Here is an 18,111-nt window from a genome sequence, read left to right on the forward strand (position 1 = left end):
GCAATGTTACAGTCTTGTACACTGTACACTGGGTTTGAATTCATATTTGGGCAGTAAAGATAGTTAGTGACCTTGGAAACTCAAGTGTTTGGTTTCCTCGGAAACATTATTAGATTGTCTCTCTTCATGAGAATGTTTGTGATATGAGTCATTCTACAGAAATGTTTATTTTTGTGTCCCTAGCGTTTCCAGATATATTACACTTCAAAAACATGTTAGGGTTAAAACTTATTTATATTTTAAATTAAAACAATGTTATTTTAACAACTACACCTTCTTGAGGCATCAATTCAGCAATATTTGTTTTCTAAATTAATCATATTGAATTCCAAGCACGACAGAAGAGCTCATCCCCACAGTCATGTGTGAAGGCTGAGGCCATATTTTGATGTAAAAACATGTTTTTCTGCCATTTTAACTGCAATAATCTGTACATGACCATGAAATATATGATGTAAATGACATAAAGAAAACAAATAAATATTATAAAATATATAATGAAAGCTGTTGTCCCCAGGAGTCGTGTCACTGGTGTTACCGCGTAACAAAAAATCTCTTATTTTGAAATGAAAGTCACACTGATGACATCACTCGACTTCCTTTTACCTGTTTTCTGAGGATCTATGAAGAAAAGCACTTGGTGAATCCACTGTGTCTTTCAGTTATCAGAGATTTTCTCATTTAGCTCATGATTTCATATGAAGCTTTTAGCTGAAGTCACTGGTGTGACCGACTTTATTCTGAGGTAATTGTGAAAAAATAGAATACAAATGGATTAAATTCCATATTTTAGTGGATGTTCCATGATGGACAACATGTGGTTTGATGCTCTGTAGCAGCCGTTTTGTAAAATGCATTGTTCATTAAAGATGTATCTGGTGTTCCTTTATTATGTAACACCAGTGAGGATCAGTAACACCAGTGACTCCTACACTGTAAAAAGTGACTCGTCAGATCTACTTATAAAAATACTTCATGTGGTAACAAGTAAATTAACTAGTTTTATTCGACCTAAATAAATGCTTTCAATGAATGATTCTTTCAATCAATCAATGAAGTATTTTTTAAGTAGGTCTGATGAGCCACTTTTTACAGCGTATGGACAGATGAAAAAGTGGACATTCCTGTAAAATGACCCATACGCTGTAAATTAAATTTACATTCATCTTTTTCCCTTGTGCTCCTGCCCCCTAAAAATGCTTATATTGTTGCTGGAGTCTATCTGTACAGTTTGAGCTGCTAGAATGTTTGTCCAAATGTTCTACCTGCTGGGATACAACCCATCAGTCATGTTGGTTGTCACCATGCTAACACCACTCTGTAAGAAATCAAAAGTCATTTTGCATAATGCAACTTATCATAAAGCACTTAATTATAGCAGATTTTAGACAGTTAACTTTTTATAAGATTTTGTTATGTTTTTATTTGTTTTGTTGTTATTTTGTTATATTATTATTTATTGTTTTATATTTACCTTCCTTTTAAATTATAAAAGGAAAGTAAATACATAATAATTAGTGTTTATTGTCTAGTTACTACTTAGTTTTATTTTATATTTTACATGCTTTCAATTATTTTATTATCAATGATTTTAGAATTTGCTATTTCATTTTTGCAATTTTATTAGTTTATTCTGTTGACTTTCTTACTCTTAAATTTTACCATTATGATGATGGTTACTTTTAATATTTTTAGTATTTGAAATGTTTTTACTAACTGATACTTTTTTTGCTACTTTCATTTCTTCAATCCTTGATTTCTTGATTTCTGTATTGGCTTGGCTACATTGTAAATGAGGGTCATTGTCAATGAATAAAGTTAAATGAAGCTTGATTGACTGACTGATTAACCAAACTTGAGGATGTTACAGTTTGCAGAGCTCAAACTTCTTAGTTTTGTTAAACGTTCTCTTCACACTTTTAGTGCATCTCTGTCAGAAAAAACAATATAGAAATGGTTTTGTACTCATCTTTCCCACTAACTGAGTCTCTTTCCATCACTCATTCCCACCATTCCCTCCCCTTACGGATGGCTGTGGCACCCCTGGGGCTCAAAATGACAGCCTCCTGATGTTGGGGTAAAAGGTGCCCCTGAATTACTACAATTTTTGTATCCATAAATGTTTAATGCACTGTAAAAACATATTTGTTGTTATAACTTATGAAAAGTAACATCTGCCTTAAGATTACTGAAAATCTAAAAAGTTTACGTGACAGAGCGTACGGCACAGATTGTTGTTCTGTTAGCTTTTGACGATTAACTAACTCAAAAAATTTGTAAATTGAATTTTTCTCCTCAACTAAAAAGTATTTAGTGTGTTTCTAGTACTGAGGCCAATTTTGTCAGATTAACAAAAATGAACAGCCTAATATTTTCCAAATGTTTTCAGGTAACAAAACATGGCCCCTGCTACATGGGCCAAAACATTTAAGTTGGGTACAGATACTTTCATGTGCAAAGGTTTGAGCACCTCTGTCATCCTGTCCGAGAACACAGAGAAGGTACTACACAAAGCCTGATTGGACTTAATGTTAAAAAAATGTACATCTTTAACTTATTATACTTGTAAAACACATTTTACTTTTACTGTTTATTTGCTGAATTTAACAAACTGAGGGAAAAAATGAAATATAAAATGTCGCCTGTGCAAAAGTTATGGCACATTTTATATTAATTTATAAGAAATTGTGTACTAAACTTTGCAGAAAAATGCCACATCCAGTGTGTTCCCTGTAGAGATTGTGTTAACACTTAGAAAATAAACAAAACATGTAATTTGACCATGTCAGTGCAAACTGGTTCATACGACTGCACAACAGTGATTGGTGGAGTGAGTTCATGTCACCTACAAATGTTTGTAAATCACTGTCATCACTGTCCAAAAAGTGCTATACGTAGTGGAAGATAGTTCCCCAGGAGCTTTAATGAATTTATTGACGTCCAAAAAAATTGCACAAAAGATGATCTTCTTTTGCTAAATATTTAATCATAGCTATAATAATTTAGAACTTCTCATAGCTATAATAATTTATTACCTCTGCCCACCCACAGGAAAGGAAGCAAGATGTTCAGCAGGCTCTACACTCTACACTGTCACTGGGGCAGTACCTCTCTTGTCACTGGGGTGGGATCCTCAAGGGTCCATCTCAGTACCTTTAGTCAGGGAACATAACTGAACCATAATCCACTGAAATGATATGTTCTAAGCTGTGCTGACTCCACACACCCCGTCTCGTCTCCAGGCTTTATTTTACTGTTCTGTTTTAAAACATTCGGTTATGAAAAGGTACAAATACGAACTTTTCACCTGGAAAAACTTATTTAAGGTTCACAATCAGACCTTAGAACCACTGTTGTACCTTTGAGGGAACATTTTTGTACCTTGATGAGCAAAAAATGTACCAGCACAGCACTTTTATTTCTAATAGTGTACTGTTCACTGTTGGCTCCAAGGCTGGTGCAATGACAATGCTGTTGGAAACATGGAGTGTTTCCTGGGAGTGAATGGCCTTAGACCGCAGGGGTGGGCTGCAAGCTGCCATGGGTATATTATCTTGTCCAAGAATGTGGAGAAGGTACTACACCAGGCCTGAACATTGGTGTAATGGTGGACATAATGGTGGACGTAACGGTGGTAAACAATAGACGTAAAGTTGTGTTGATAGCAGCTCTTCATTTTCTACCATTCCCCTATTTCTCTGCTGTAATGTGGTCAATGAGCAATTCTCATAATAGCAATTCTCATAATATTGACTGATGAGATAAAATATTAGAGAAGATTCAATGTTTCAATGATGTCATTAAAGTCCCAAGCCCTGTGCAATATAAAAAAAAATAATAAATAAAAAAAAATAAAACTGGCATGGTCAAAACATTGATAACTTCATTCCTGAGGTCAAAGCAGAGTCAGTGACGTGACAAAGTTGAGCGGAGTTTAATTTTATGCAAATAGGGATGTGATGAAATGATGTGGCGATTGAGCAGCACAGTGTGCACTTTATCTCAGCTGGAGTTCAGAAACACCCACAGGTGATAAGCGACCAGCAATTTGGGCGACAAGAGGCAAAAAGTCGCTGCTGATGTGAACATAGGGTTACAAATGACCAGCCCCCCCAAACACGGAGTGTAGTGAGCAATAAATTAAACTCACTTAACTCAGCGTAAGGTCACTAAATAACAAAACACTTCTGATTCGAGATCTTATTAAAGAGAATAAGCTCGATTTCATGTTTCTAACAGAAGCATGGCTAAATGAAAATGGCACAGCAACTTCATTTAAAGCTGCTCCTGAAAATACAAATTTATGCATACAGTCATTACTGCATACAGCAAACAGGACGCTTTGACTGGATGTTTTTGGTTCTCAGTCCAGCAGCACCGGAAGACCTGGTAGACCCCAAAACTGCCCCCATCAGATAAACAGCACTTAAAGCTTTCATCTCTGAGAGAGAGGAGAAAATCAAGCTGCTTCAGATCTGAAAACATCCACAGGTGTTTCTGTCCATCCTTCCACTGTGAGAAGACGACTCAGCGCTGTGGGTCTGAAAGGATGTGTAGCTGTCAAGAAGAACCTCACTGAGAAAAGGAGACGGACACATCAAACAAAGAAGCTGAACGATGGACTGACCACTCCCAGAGTCCAGACCTCAACACCACTGAATGTGTTTGATTACTTCAGAAATGATCAACCAGCTTCTAAGACTGAACTTTGGAGGTGTGTCTGCAGATTCTTTTGAGGAACTAAAAGTTCCTGAGTCTCCTGAAATGAATGGAAGCTGGAATAAAGGTAAAGAGTGACACATCGAACACTCAAACAGCGGAGATTAGATTTAGCTGGTGATGCTTCGATGGGATTTTCAGTTTGATGCTTTTAATTAAATAAATAAATGAAAGGTGGTCTCTGATTTTTGCACAATACTTGTGTGAACCAGTGAGGGTTAACCTGAGCCCTTAGTCACCCCTCATTCATCTTCCTTTGACCCACACAGCATAGTTTACATCCTTCAGCTCCATGTAAGTAGCACGCGCCCCTATTTACAGCCAGTGTCTTCATTAATCAGCCCTCACGGCTCATTTACCGTGCCCTGAATAATTGTTGAATGTTCTCAGGCATGCCCAAGCATGAACAAAGGGACTGTTCCTCGATATGAGGCATGAAGATGAAAAGGTTGCCCGGCCTGGATGATAACCCATAAAATTATAGCCCACAAAGTCCAAAGAATGCAGGAAATTACTTTGAAGATAATTAAGCAGCTGGATTATGAATTGCTTAGATGTTTGTTGTTTGGTCCATTCTTTAAATTAGGCCACGATGTCTTTTAATGTTATAAAAAATATGTTTGATTCTAATTCTCTCAAAATTACCTTTCATTTCTGTCAATTTCCATTAATTTGCCAAAGTGTTTTCACGCATTAAAAGTGACAAAAAAATAAGTATGCAGTCATAGTTTATTAAAACAATTTAGTATAGAAAATTGAACGTCAGTGTAATTCAGAATCTACTTTAAAAAGTGCAGTAAAAACTGAATTATTACATTAAGGAGTTTATTCATTACAGTATAAGCACATTATCTACATGTTAGTGACGTAAACACAAAGAAATCAGAAGTGGATTTGAGTGTAAATGTCAATCAATACATAACTATGTAATTAATTCTGTAATACTGTAGTTGTTACTTAAATTATTACATTAAGGGATTGTTTAATTACAGATTGGTTACGTAATTGTTTACATTTTTGTGATGCTTTTTAATGTTGAAATGAAAAGAAGGAAATCAGGGTCATATTACAGAAACTACCAAAGTCTAAAATCTGGTTCGTCACCATGACAACTTCAGTATAGAGTGAATTCAGGACAGTATCTATTACAGAATAACAGTTCCTGACTTCATAATCTCATCATTAACTCCAGATAAGAAAACAGCATCACACAAACATCCTAACTAGACTAAACCTCCTAAATCCTGTCCTAACTTTAGGATGAACCCCAACAGGGTCCTCACTTCTGTTTAAGGTCCGTTTCTATGGTTTTTAGGCAGCTGTGTCAGCAGCATAGTTCACTACCAGCATAATGAGCTCCATTTATTTCTACTGTAAAACGCTGCTTTCAGTGTGAGATGATTTTCTTTTCTAACTCTGCGTTTTAAAGATCTCAGACACTGCAGACTCGATCTCCCCCGCCCCTCTGATCACCTTCGTGTGTTAATGTTGATGATGAAATATTACAGTGAAGGTGGTGAATAATGAGGAGATGAAGCTGAACGTGTGTCTGTTTACTAGGAGGAGTAACATTAGCACGCTCGGCTAAAGCGTTTGGGAAATGGAGACTGAAACTGGGGAGCAGCGACGCTCTGATAAACAGCAGGGGGCGCTCTCACAGTTTGTTTGACCTTTCTTACATCAGTAATGGAAGTTATCTGACTAACTATCTTGACACTTTTGATTATGTGTTTCAGTTATGAGTGTATGGTCGGTTGCTAGGTTACAGACACTGGCAGTTGATTGTCAACTGTGATCAAGCAAGTTAAGACTTCCTAACTGGAGATTAAATGCTGTAAGATAAGATAAAGTTGTAAAAAATCTTATCTTGACTGGTCAGATCTTAAGTTATAAGAAAAAATATAGGAAGTTTTTGTAATATGGCCCCACAAGTTCAGACTCAAAGCTGTTGTTAAAGAATGTAAATATTATTCAATTTGTAACTAATTCTGTATGTATTCCAGTATGTAGTTATTACTGAATTATTATACTCTACAAACTTCAGATTTGTAAAGGCTGCAAAAAACTAAATGCGACATAAATAAAAACATGAAGCACAATAATTTCATTAATAATTTCATTTAATAGCGCTATTGCATTAACCATGTTCACACGCGGCCTGATAATTTGTGAATAATCTGACTAATGGCTCAATCAGAATAGAAAACGTCCATGTAAACACCCCAATCAGAATAGACTAGTCTGATTGAGGCCATTCGGAATACAGTGTCTATCTGATTGATCGAGGTGGGTAATCCTGTAAATAATCAGTTAAATAGAAGAATAATATCCGTGTAAACGCCTGTATCTGATTACATTCCCTATCGGAAAGTTTAAGTCCGTTCTGATCATGTTCGTCGCGTCATAGTGAAAGTTTATACCGTTCAACATGGCAGGAGCAGAAACTGGTCTGCAGAGGAGACGAAGTTTATGCTCTGATCTTTAAAAGACGGCGGTGGGACGGACGTCCAGCTTATGTGTCTCAGAACACGACGACTTCCTCTCGGCCTTCTTTAATAAGGACATGTGAAGGACGTTTTCCTGAGTCTGACATCATTTTAAAGTAATTAAAAACACAAGCACTGCTCACTGCTGCTCGTCTCACTCTGACTGAACTCACGTGATGCTGGTTGTCATGGTAACATCTACACTGAGTGGTACTCTAATAATAATAATAATAATTTTGGATCTGATTACTTGTAGTGAGCATGGCTTCGTAACTGTTAGAGGGCATGATTAATGTCTCCATAGCCCAGACAGCACAGCAAAGAATGTTCTTCCTGAGAGAGCTGAGGAAATTTAACCTGCCTCAGAGTCTGATGATCCACTTCTGCACAGCGATCATGGAGTCCATCCTCACATCATCCATAACCATCTGGTTTGGCTCCTCCAGCTCACAGGAACGAGCCAAACCCCAGCACATAGTCAGGGCAGCGGAGAGGATCATCAGATGTGGCCTGCCAACACTTCAGAACATCTACAACAGCAGAGTGATTGACCACGCCGGCTCACTAACAGCTGACCCCTCTCATCCTGGACATCACCTCTTTCAGACACGCCCCTCTGGTAGAAGATTCAGGACCATCAAAACCAGCACAGCCAGACATGGTAAACAGCTTTATCTACAAAGCTGTAGCTCATTAACCACAGTGGACGCCTCACACTTTACACTCAGACTGACGTAACTCCTCTGGAACATGAGGCTTATTTATACAACTGTATAGATGTTAATTTTTAAAAATGCTCACATCATTCTGTGATATTCTGTATGTGGCTGCTCAGATCTCCATTCATTGTCATTTTGCAGTTTTTCACATAATTTGAAAATGCCTGACCCCCTTTACGTTATTTGTAAATTTCATGAAGAACGGACCAACAGAAATGGAGACTAGGGGATCAGGGTTTAAACTGGGCATTGAAGATAGTATACTGTATTAGCTGGCTCGCAAACTCAGGGTAATCAGATAATGGGGAAACTCCAGGTCTGCATGAGTCAGGCTGTAATCAGATTTCTGCTTTACAACCAGCCGGTAAACTCACAGAAGAAGGCTCGACGTAAACGTAATGTAAAATTCAAACTTCATGACGCGGCTTTTGAATCAAGTCACTTTACCTGAAAATATGAACATGCATCATCAACATGTAGTCGGTTTCAGCGTTGTGCCAAAACTGTTTTGCTGCCATCTCGCAAATCCGAAAGAAATCAGAGTAAGAGTTCACATGCACTGAGAAATCTGATTACTGAGCTAATATTCAGCCTCTTCAGCAGATTTCTTATTCAGATTTCTAGACCTTAATCTGATCTAAGAAATCAGAGTGTGTTGTTTACATGACCATTTGAATAATCAGAACTGCGGAAATCCAGACATGATCGGATTATTGAGTGCATCCTAACTCTGTTGTCTCGAGTCTGTCCTTACATACTTAAAAAAGATGGTTTTTCATGGACACTAAAAGAACCCATTGCATGATTAAAGGGTTCTCTGTGTCGTGAAAGCGTTCTTCAGAATGTGCTGTAGATGGTTCTAAATAGCACCTTTTTGAAAAAGGTTCTATATAGCACTAAAAAGGGTTCTTCTATTGTTACGATGTCAAGCAAAGCACATTCACAGAACTCTTTTTGATGCTATATAGACCCTTTTTCAAAAGGTGCTATGTAGAACCATATACAACACATTCTCCATCAATCTGAAATGTTCTTTGAGTATTCCTGGTTCTATATAAAACAATTTTCTTTAATAAAGAACCATTGAAGAACCATCTTTTTTAAGGATGATCAGTTTGAGCTGCAAAAAAACGTTTGTCAAAAAGTCTTATTATAAAGCAGTTTATTACACAGCTTTTCTAGAGTTACATCAACTTGAGGGTGTTACAGTTTGCCCACCTCAAACTTCTTAATGTTCTCAAAATTTCTCCTATTCTTAGTATTTGATTACAACATTAAGAAGACCACCATGTTGGCAGGTGAGCTGTAGCTCTGAGCTCTGATGGAGCTTGTCTCATCACCGTTACTGCAGATACAGCCCTGCAGGAGATAAACACCAACACAACAGACCAGAATGACCACAAACACATGAACAGATATGTAGATGCTTTAGATGCGTCTCCAGAAACACTACGAGGAGAAGATGATCTAGATCGGTGGATCCGTATCACCTGCACATCTCCAGAGTTCAGAACATTCCAGTGCGAGATTTTTTATAAAAGTGGCAGCAAAACTGTCAAAACTCTTAAATATTAAACTCAGACACACAAATAAAGCTGAAGTAGCTTCTTATTCACCAGCTTCTCATCTGAACTTTCCGTTCCACCTTAAATGGAGCTGCAGTTACACTGAGGCGCCTTAAACAGAGAATGAATTAGGAAAGTTGGCGAATATGAAGCCAAAATCAGCTTAAATCAATAAATGTATTAATTTACCTCAATAAAAGCTCCTTAATCAACAAAACCTTCAAACGTCCTCTTGGAGGTGTTTAATGAGCAGCTAACGAGCAGCTCAGCAGAGCAGCTGTTGAACGCGTCTTACTGGCTGATCTACTCTGCACTTCTAATGGTGCACTATATAGACGTAATGGGACACACCTCTTAATCAGATGAAGTAAACTGGCTCATCAGTTCAAACTGAAAAAATTACTTGCAAGCTAAAATTAATAACAAGCAGTTAAACTAGTTTTATTCAACCTAAATAAACACTTTGAATGAACGATTCTTTCAATCAATATAATTTTTTAAGTTGAACCAAACAGCTTAATTCAACAAATTCAAGCTGGATTTGTTTATAGTGCGGATGCAGTTGAATGCAAATGTTTGTGCGGCAAGTTTGTTTGAAATAAAGCTTTGTTGAAATCCTTCATTTGGCAAATAAATAAAAATTGCGACCTAAGGTTTGAAGAAAATTGCCACATTTAAGTGTTCCCAGTAGAGAATGTGTTACAGAATGGAGCATAGATGAATTGAGCTGAATGACTTTAGATCACTCAATGTGAGCAGAAGAGTTTGATTCAAAATGTGCCAGAATTTAACTATTTTATTATTGTCCTTATTATTGACAGGAAGCGTGTAAACAATGTGATTGAGTGTATGCATAAAATAGACACAGCAAAACACACGCAGCACCATTATTTACCATAATGACAGGAACTGCAACTGCAATTGTGTGTTCTTCGGAAACCAACAGGAAGTCAATAATGAGCACTTTCTGCTAGAGGGTCTCAGATGAGCTGTAATTATTGCCCCTGTTCTCCACCTTTCAGTCTCTGCAGAGAACCGAGCAGGTAAAACCTGTTTAATAGAAAATCACACAGAGGCCTCAAAACCTAAATTTAATCTCCGCTGTGTGAGTCAGTGAGTCACTCTTTACCTTTACTCCAGCCTCCATTTTGTTCAGGAGACTCGCTTTCAGTTCCTCAAAGAATCTGCAGACACACCTCCAAAGTTCAGTCTGAGAAGCTGGTTGATCATTTTCTGAAGTAATCAAACACATTCAGTGGTGTTGAGGTCTGGACTCTGGGGTGGTCAGTCCATCGTTCAGCTTCTTTGTTTGATGTGTCCGTCTCCTTTTCTCAGTGAGGTTCTTCTTGATCAGCTACACATCCTTTCAGACCCACAGCGCTGAGTCGTCTTCTCACAGTGGAAGGATGGACGGAAACACCTGTGGATGTTTTCAGATCTGAAGCAGCTTGATTTTCTCCTCTCTCTCAGAGATGAAAGTTTTAAGTGCTGTTTATCTGATGGGGGCAGTTTTGGGGTCTACCAGGTCTTCCAGGTGGTTGTTAGGAGCCTCATTTCTCTCGTCCTTTGACTTTCTCCTTCTTTACGCGAGTGGATTATCTTAAAACTAATCTGCTTAGAAATCTCTACTGAAATATGTGTAATTTGTACCAAATGGCTAATATTTTTATTTGCACAGTGTACATCGATCAGGCATAACATTCTGACCACCTCCTTGTTTCTACACTCATTGTCCATTTTATCAGCTCCACTTACTGTATAGGTGCACTTTGTAGTTCTACAGTTACAGACTGTAGTCCATCTGTTTCTCTGCATACTTTGTTAGCCCCCTTTTACCCTGTTCTTCAGTGGTATTTACAGAATATGCATGGAGCTGTTTATTTACATATTCCACAGAAAAATTCCTTTCATGACCGTTATCATAGGAAATACTAGTCTAACATGCTGTGTCCCAAACAGATGCCCCAGTTGGTCTACCAGGCTTGAAATTCACAAGTCAGAATGCTGTTGAGAGTAAACAAAGGTACCGCGCTCTTTTGAGAATGGTATTCTTATTGAGCAGAGTGGCTGACTTGACTATTGATCAGTTTGATTTTTCTTCTCCAGTCAGCAGCGCAAACACTGTATGTGTAAATGACCCATGCGCACCGGTCACACTGCATCTCTCGCACCCACAGAGTGAAAAAGAACAGCCGCTATAAAGTACTATAGTATTTTCCTATATAGCTTTACCTGCGGGCTTTACTACAAGGCTTTAATATGGGGCTTTATTATAAGAGTTTACTATAGGGCCTTACTTTACTTTAGGCCTTTACTAGAAAGCGTTAATATATGGGCTTTACTATAGAGATTTATTATAAGGCTTTATTATAGGGCTTTACTATAAAGCCTTTACAATAGGGTTTTACTACAAAGCTTTATCATAAGGCTTTACCATAGTTCTTTCCTATAGGGCTTTACTATAAAGACTTTATAATAGAGTTTTACTATAAGGCTTTATTATTGGGCTTTACTATTGGGCTTTACTATAGGGCTTTACATTAGAGTTTTACTATTGGGCTTTACTATAGGGCTTTACATTAGAGTTTTACTATAAGGCTTTACTATAGGGCTTTACTATAGGGCTTTACAACAGGGCTTTTCTATTGGGCTTTACATTAGAGTTTTAATGTAAGGCTTTACTATTGGGCTTTACATTAGAGTTTTACTATTGGGCTTTACTATAGGGCTTTACATTAGAGTTTTAGTGTAAGGCTTTACTATAGGGCTTTACAACAGGACTTTACTGTAGGGCTTTACATTAGAGTTTTACTATAAGGCTTTACTATTGGGCTTTACTATAGAGCTTTGCTTAAAACCTATAAGAAACTTAACCTGACCCAAAATAAATGTCTGAAACAGGGTGTAAAAAAACACAACATATTTATATTATATTTAGATTATATTTAAATAATCTCTGTACATCTAACCACGTCTATCACCTCGTATCGTATTTTTGTCCTTGTAAAAACTGTCTTTTTATAGTAGTTCTCAGTTATAGAGATCTCTACATCTCTACATCTGTCCTCCTTCAGGCTTCGAACGGTCAGCATCATCACCAAATGAACCACACTCTTTTTTTCTTTGGGTTGCCAGTTATTCAACACTAGGATCAACATACATTCATAAAACAATTCGTTTCCATTTTCAAACCTTTTTCTGTGGCTGCAGTTCATTTAGAAAGTTGTCCAAAGAGAAAAATACAGTTTCAGTTATTTTCAGGCTGTTTTATTTTCACTATTGTGGCTTTTCTCAAGCTTTGCACTGGAATCCGAGGAGTGTTACCCCCCCTTCCTTAGTTTTGGCCTCTCACCTATGTGAGTATGTATGATGTATGTATGATGCAATCACCTATGTATGTAAATATGTGCGGTACAGGTAAACCCACATTTGTATGATACAGGAGAACCCACCCTTGTAAGTGTGTGTGTGGTTGTGTGTGTGTGTTACAGATAAACTCACCTGTGTTAGTATGTATGAGCAACACAGGTAAACTCACATGTGTACTGATGTATGTTTGGTAAAGGTAAACTCACCTGTGTAAGTATGTAAGTGTGTTACAGGTAAACTCACCTGTGTAAGCTTATATGTGTGTTACAGGTAAAGTCATCTGTGTAAGTAGGTTTGTGTGTGTGTGCGTGTGTGTGTGTGGTACAGGTAAACTCACATTTGTGTGACACAAGAAAACTCACCTGTATAAGTGTGTGTTTGTGTGTGTGCATGTGTGTGTGTGTGTGTGTGTGTCTGAGGTACAGGTAAACTCCCCTGCGTAAGTATGTATGTGTGATACAGGTAAACTCACCTGCGTAATTATGTATGTGTGATACAGGCGAACTCACCTGTATAAGCATGTGTATGCGTACCTGTACTGAACAGGTGAACTCACCTGTGTGGGAGTGCGTGTACTGTGCAGCTCTGGTCTTCAGTATGAATCGTGGTGATTTGGGCTGTTTCTGCAGGTGCTCAGTGCTCAGTCCATCAGAGGACTGCTGGAGGCTGAGTTTGGGGGTGTGGCCGTGGGCGGAGCGCAGTGTGTGCAGGAGGATACAGAACGGCAGCTCATGACCTAAAGCAGAAATTATGAGTAAGAAAATAATCAATTCTAATTGATTCTAATGAGTAAATTCTGCTCATTTAAGGTGAAGCTACTGCTGACACAGGAATTCAATAGTGCATATAGAATGGGAGGCTCTGGAGAAGCCACACATGAGCCTAAGGTCCAATGCCGAGCGTGCTTTAGAGGGGTATAAAGCCCCCCAGCTTTGGGCTGTGGAGCAGTGGAACTGTGTTCCCTGGAGTGATGGAGCTCCATCCAATACCTTTAGGATTATTATTGATCCAGAACTGACCATCCAACATCAGTACCTGACCTCACTAATGCTCATTCAAATCCTCACAGCAATGTTCCAACATCTAGTGTAAAGCCTTCCCAGAAGAGTCGAGGCTGTTACTGCAGCACAAACTCACTATTAACACCCTTCATTTCAGAGCAACTTCCTGAGGTGCTGTCCTATTCGTTGCCTTCCACCTGCAATACCTTTGCTTCCCTTCGTGTGATTCATATGATATATTCATTCATTCATTCATATGACAGGTGCGCATGTGCGCTCTGCTGTAAGTATGCTGGTTTAATATGGCCGCCACTTTACAGCTTTTTTTGTTTGTTTTGTATTGTGTGTGTATGTTTTGACATTTTCCTGCTGGCTGTGGAGTTTGCCATCATATCCACTGAGATAGCGTCCAAGAGCAGTTTTCCTCCTGGGACTCAGAGGCCTCTCGGGCTGGCTGTTTGGGTGGCGCTACATCACAGCTATGATGCAGCCTGGACTGGCCACTTAGGAGATGCTATATCGCGGCTACGAGGGCTGGGAACGTGATCGACGTGACATTGCAGCCTGGGCCGGCTGTTTGGTCAACGCTGCACTGCAGCTGTGGGGCTGCCTAGACTGGTAGTGTTCGGCTGCATGAGCAGCGCTACATCGCAGCTACGTTGCTGCCCAGGCCAGCCACCTGAGTGTCGCTGCATTGCAGCTATGAGGATGCCTGGACTGGTGGCGTTCGGCTGCAGGAAAATGCTGCACTTTCGTGGCTGAGGACATTTTTGGCCTTAGAGGCTTAGAGGGTAAGGCATATGCTTTAAAATGTATGTACGTAGAAGTTGTGTACGTTTATGTAGGAATCAAAAAGTGGACATATATGGATGATATATTGATTATACATATCTATCTGATATATGTTTATATGTTTAAATACATCCCAGTATAGTTACATTTGATACGGTTATATGTTTGTATCTAAATAGTATGTAAAATGTAATAATATATTATATAAAGAATTATATATAAAAACTGAGTTGGACTAATATAAAAGTCTTTGAATTCTGGTCTGACTGTTCAGATTGAGGTCACAGTGCTTGCAAGTCATGAACTGTGTAGCGTTTTTTAGCTCTTAGCTCAAAATGAGCTGAAATTGTCAGTACCGAAACAGTCACTACTGAAGCATTTGCTCATAGTCATATTAACAGATCATTATTACGGACTTCTAACAGCAGTCACTGATGTTCATGGTCCACTGTGATTCCCTCCTAACAGTAGTTACTGGTTTTCATTGGTAACGCTGACTGATCCTCACGGATCTGTTTATCAGTGTCTGTGTTTACATGCAAAGATTTTTGCCAATCTGATTGAACACATTCCCATTATAGATTCAGACTGAGGTGTTTAATCTCACTCTACTCAACAGTCTGATGAAAATCTCTGTTTACATGCTCACTACAAGTAATCAGATCCAAAATGACACGCGTGCGTGGAGAACCGCTTAGTGTAGATGTTTCCATGACAGCGAACATCAGTCCAGTCAGAGTGAGATGAGCAGCAGTGAGCAGTGCTTGTGTTTTTAATTACTTTAAAATGATGTCAGACTCAGGAAAACGTCCTTCACATGTCCTTATTAAAGAAGGCCGAGAGGAAGACGTCGTGTTCTGAGACACATAAGCTGGACGTCCGTCCCACCGCCGTCTTTTAAAGATCAGAGCATAAACTTTGTCTCCTCTGCAGACCAGTTTCTGCTCCGCCATGTTGAACAGTATAAACTTTCACTATGACGCGACGAACATGATCAGAATGGACTTAAACTTTCCGATAGGGAATGTAATCAGATACAGGCGTTTACACGGATATTATTCTTCTATTTAACGGATTATTTACAGGATTACCCACCTCGTTAAATCGGACAGAAATTGTATTCCGAATGGCCTCAATTGGACTAGACTATTCCGATTGAGCTATTAGTAGGATTAATAATGGACTATTAGGCTGCATGTAAACTTGGCCACTGTTACTCTCATCGGCCTCTAACAGTATTAATTAGCTATCATTGCTTAATCTTAACCAATGACAGGCTGTTTTTTTTTCATTTTTTCTACTGTAATACTTTATATTAATGGTACACTCTCAGAAAAAAGGGTGCTAAGCTGTCACTGGGGAAGTACCCCTTTTGTCACTGGGGTGGTTCCCTCAAGAGTACATCTCAGTACCTTTAGTCAGGGAACCTAACTGTACCATAATCCACTGAAATGATATGTTCTAAGCTGTACTGACTCCACACACCCCGTCTCGTCTCCAGGCTTTTATTTTACTGTTCTGTTTTAAAACATTTGGTTACGAAAAGGTACAAATACGAACTTTTCACCTGGAAAAACGTATTTAAGGTTCACAATCAGACCTTAGAACCACTGTTGTACCTTTGGGGGAACATTTACAGTGTTTGTACCTTGATGAACGAACATGTACCTGAACAGAACCTTTATTTCTAACAGTGTAAAACCCTTTTCTCTGTTCATATTATTTTTGCTGTGTTGTTGTTTTGCTCTGCGATGTGATCCAGAGGAGAATGGGTTCTCCTTTTTGAGTCTTGGTTCCTCTCAGTGTTTCTTCCTCGTGCTCTTAGGCTGGTTTTCACTACACAACTTTTAAAAGAGCATCACAAACTTTACAAAAGTTTAGCACATAATTTCTTGTGTTTTTCTCATGAGGCGCTCAGACTAGACGACAGGGCAAAGAGAGAGAGTAACACATATAACGAGTTTGGGCTACGAATAAGAACTCAAACTCCCAGAATTCCTAAGATCGCACGACACAAACAGAGCTGAACTTACTGGAACTGTTTGGGCTTTTATGTGCAGCAAACGTTCAAACTGGGGATGAATCTGTGGTGAGAAACGCTGAAATCAGACTGTGAGCTGGAGAAATGTTACACGACAAACTGGCAGCTGAGCTGAAACTGTGAAGAGAGTGTTTTGACGTCTGGATCAACATTATAAACATGATTATCTGCCTCTGTTTTACACTCAGCTCCTCTGTCTCCGCTCTGCTGTTCATGCACGTCTCTTCTCCTGTTTTTCTGCTCTTCCAGCTCTCTCATTGGCTGTTATTGGAATAATTAGTTGAGTTCATCTTTGACCTTCTCACACTGCAGGACTCGAGTCGTGAATATCAAACATGATTGAAAATATCGGTGGGTCTATGATCACTTCAGAGTTTGATCGGAGGACTAAAGATTCACTCGTTTCTCCTCTTACACTACAGATCATCTGCCCTCGGTCGCTTCCGATGGAGCTTCCAACCTGGAAACTCGCTTCGGATTGTAAAACGTTGTCACAAATCGGGGTTAAAATCGGGCAGAGAAATTTGTAGTGTACATCCAGCCTAAGGGAGATTTTCCTTACTACTGTCACCATTGACGACCCTCATGGGGCTCGGACCTGAATTTTTTTGTAAAGCTGCTTCGTGATAATTTTGATTATGATTGTGATCATTTTGGTAGTGACAAAATGAAATGTTCAATCATTTTTTTCTAATAAAATAAACATAATTAAGGAATGGGGTCAAGTTTTCAGCGCTGACTTTGAACCACTTTGGTAAAATCATCCACACACATGAAGCCATATGAGTACATGTTCGTGTTCAGTGAGCACTACAAGTTTAATATATCAGACCCAGAGGCTGCACTGATCAAAGCCATGAAGGCAGCAGCATCAGTACAATTACAGAACTGAGAGAACGTTCTGTCCCAAACTGAAGAGGGATGTCGAAAGCCTCTCAGAACTGTAATGAAGGTACCTGCACCCAAGTCGAGGAGCTTCGAAACCGGCTAAGCACCAGTATGGCCAAAACTAGCTATGAGGACACTGAGGATCAGACCTCAGTAGTTTCAGAAGGGTTTGTTTAGTTTCCTCCACTGATGAGATTAAACGTGGAAACAGCACCATTATGATAATACAGCCACAGTATCACAGGCCACCCAATCAAACAGGCACAGAATATTGATTATGCTGCATTTCTGGGATGATGAAGTTTGATCTGTTTTCTGTGAGCGCTGTTACTGTATTATGGCCAATCAAACTCTCCCAAGCTCTGTATTATCTTCCAGACCCTCCAATCACTGCTGTTTCTGAAGGGGTGTATAAGATTCAATGTGGAAAAAGTGATGAAACTAAACAGTGAGCAGCGAAAGGTTCTCAGCTGACCTCAGAACAGCTGTGGTTCAGCCCTAGACTGAACTGCCCACTCTGTTTATCTCTAT

The 18,111-nt window shown here is 38.9% G+C and overlaps 1 protein-coding gene across 1 annotated transcript in view; it reads right to left on the bottom strand.

Annotated features, from left to right (window-relative positions):
- Positions 1 to 18,111, bottom strand: part of arhgap20b (Rho GTPase activating protein 20b) — a 91,379-nt gene that overhangs the window by 39,655 nt on the left and 33,613 nt on the right. The window contains exon 9 of the mRNA XM_036580160.1: positions 13,415 to 13,594. Within this exon, the coding sequence (XP_036436053.1) occupies positions 13,415 to 13,594 (180 nt within the window). The remainder of the gene's footprint in view (positions 1 to 13,414; positions 13,595 to 18,111) is intronic.

This window comes from Colossoma macropomum, unplaced genomic scaffold (assembly GCF_904425465.1).
Source record: "Colossoma macropomum unplaced genomic scaffold, Colossoma_macropomum, whole genome shotgun sequence".
Taxonomy (NCBI): Eukaryota; Metazoa; Chordata; class Actinopteri; order Characiformes; family Serrasalmidae; genus Colossoma; species Colossoma macropomum.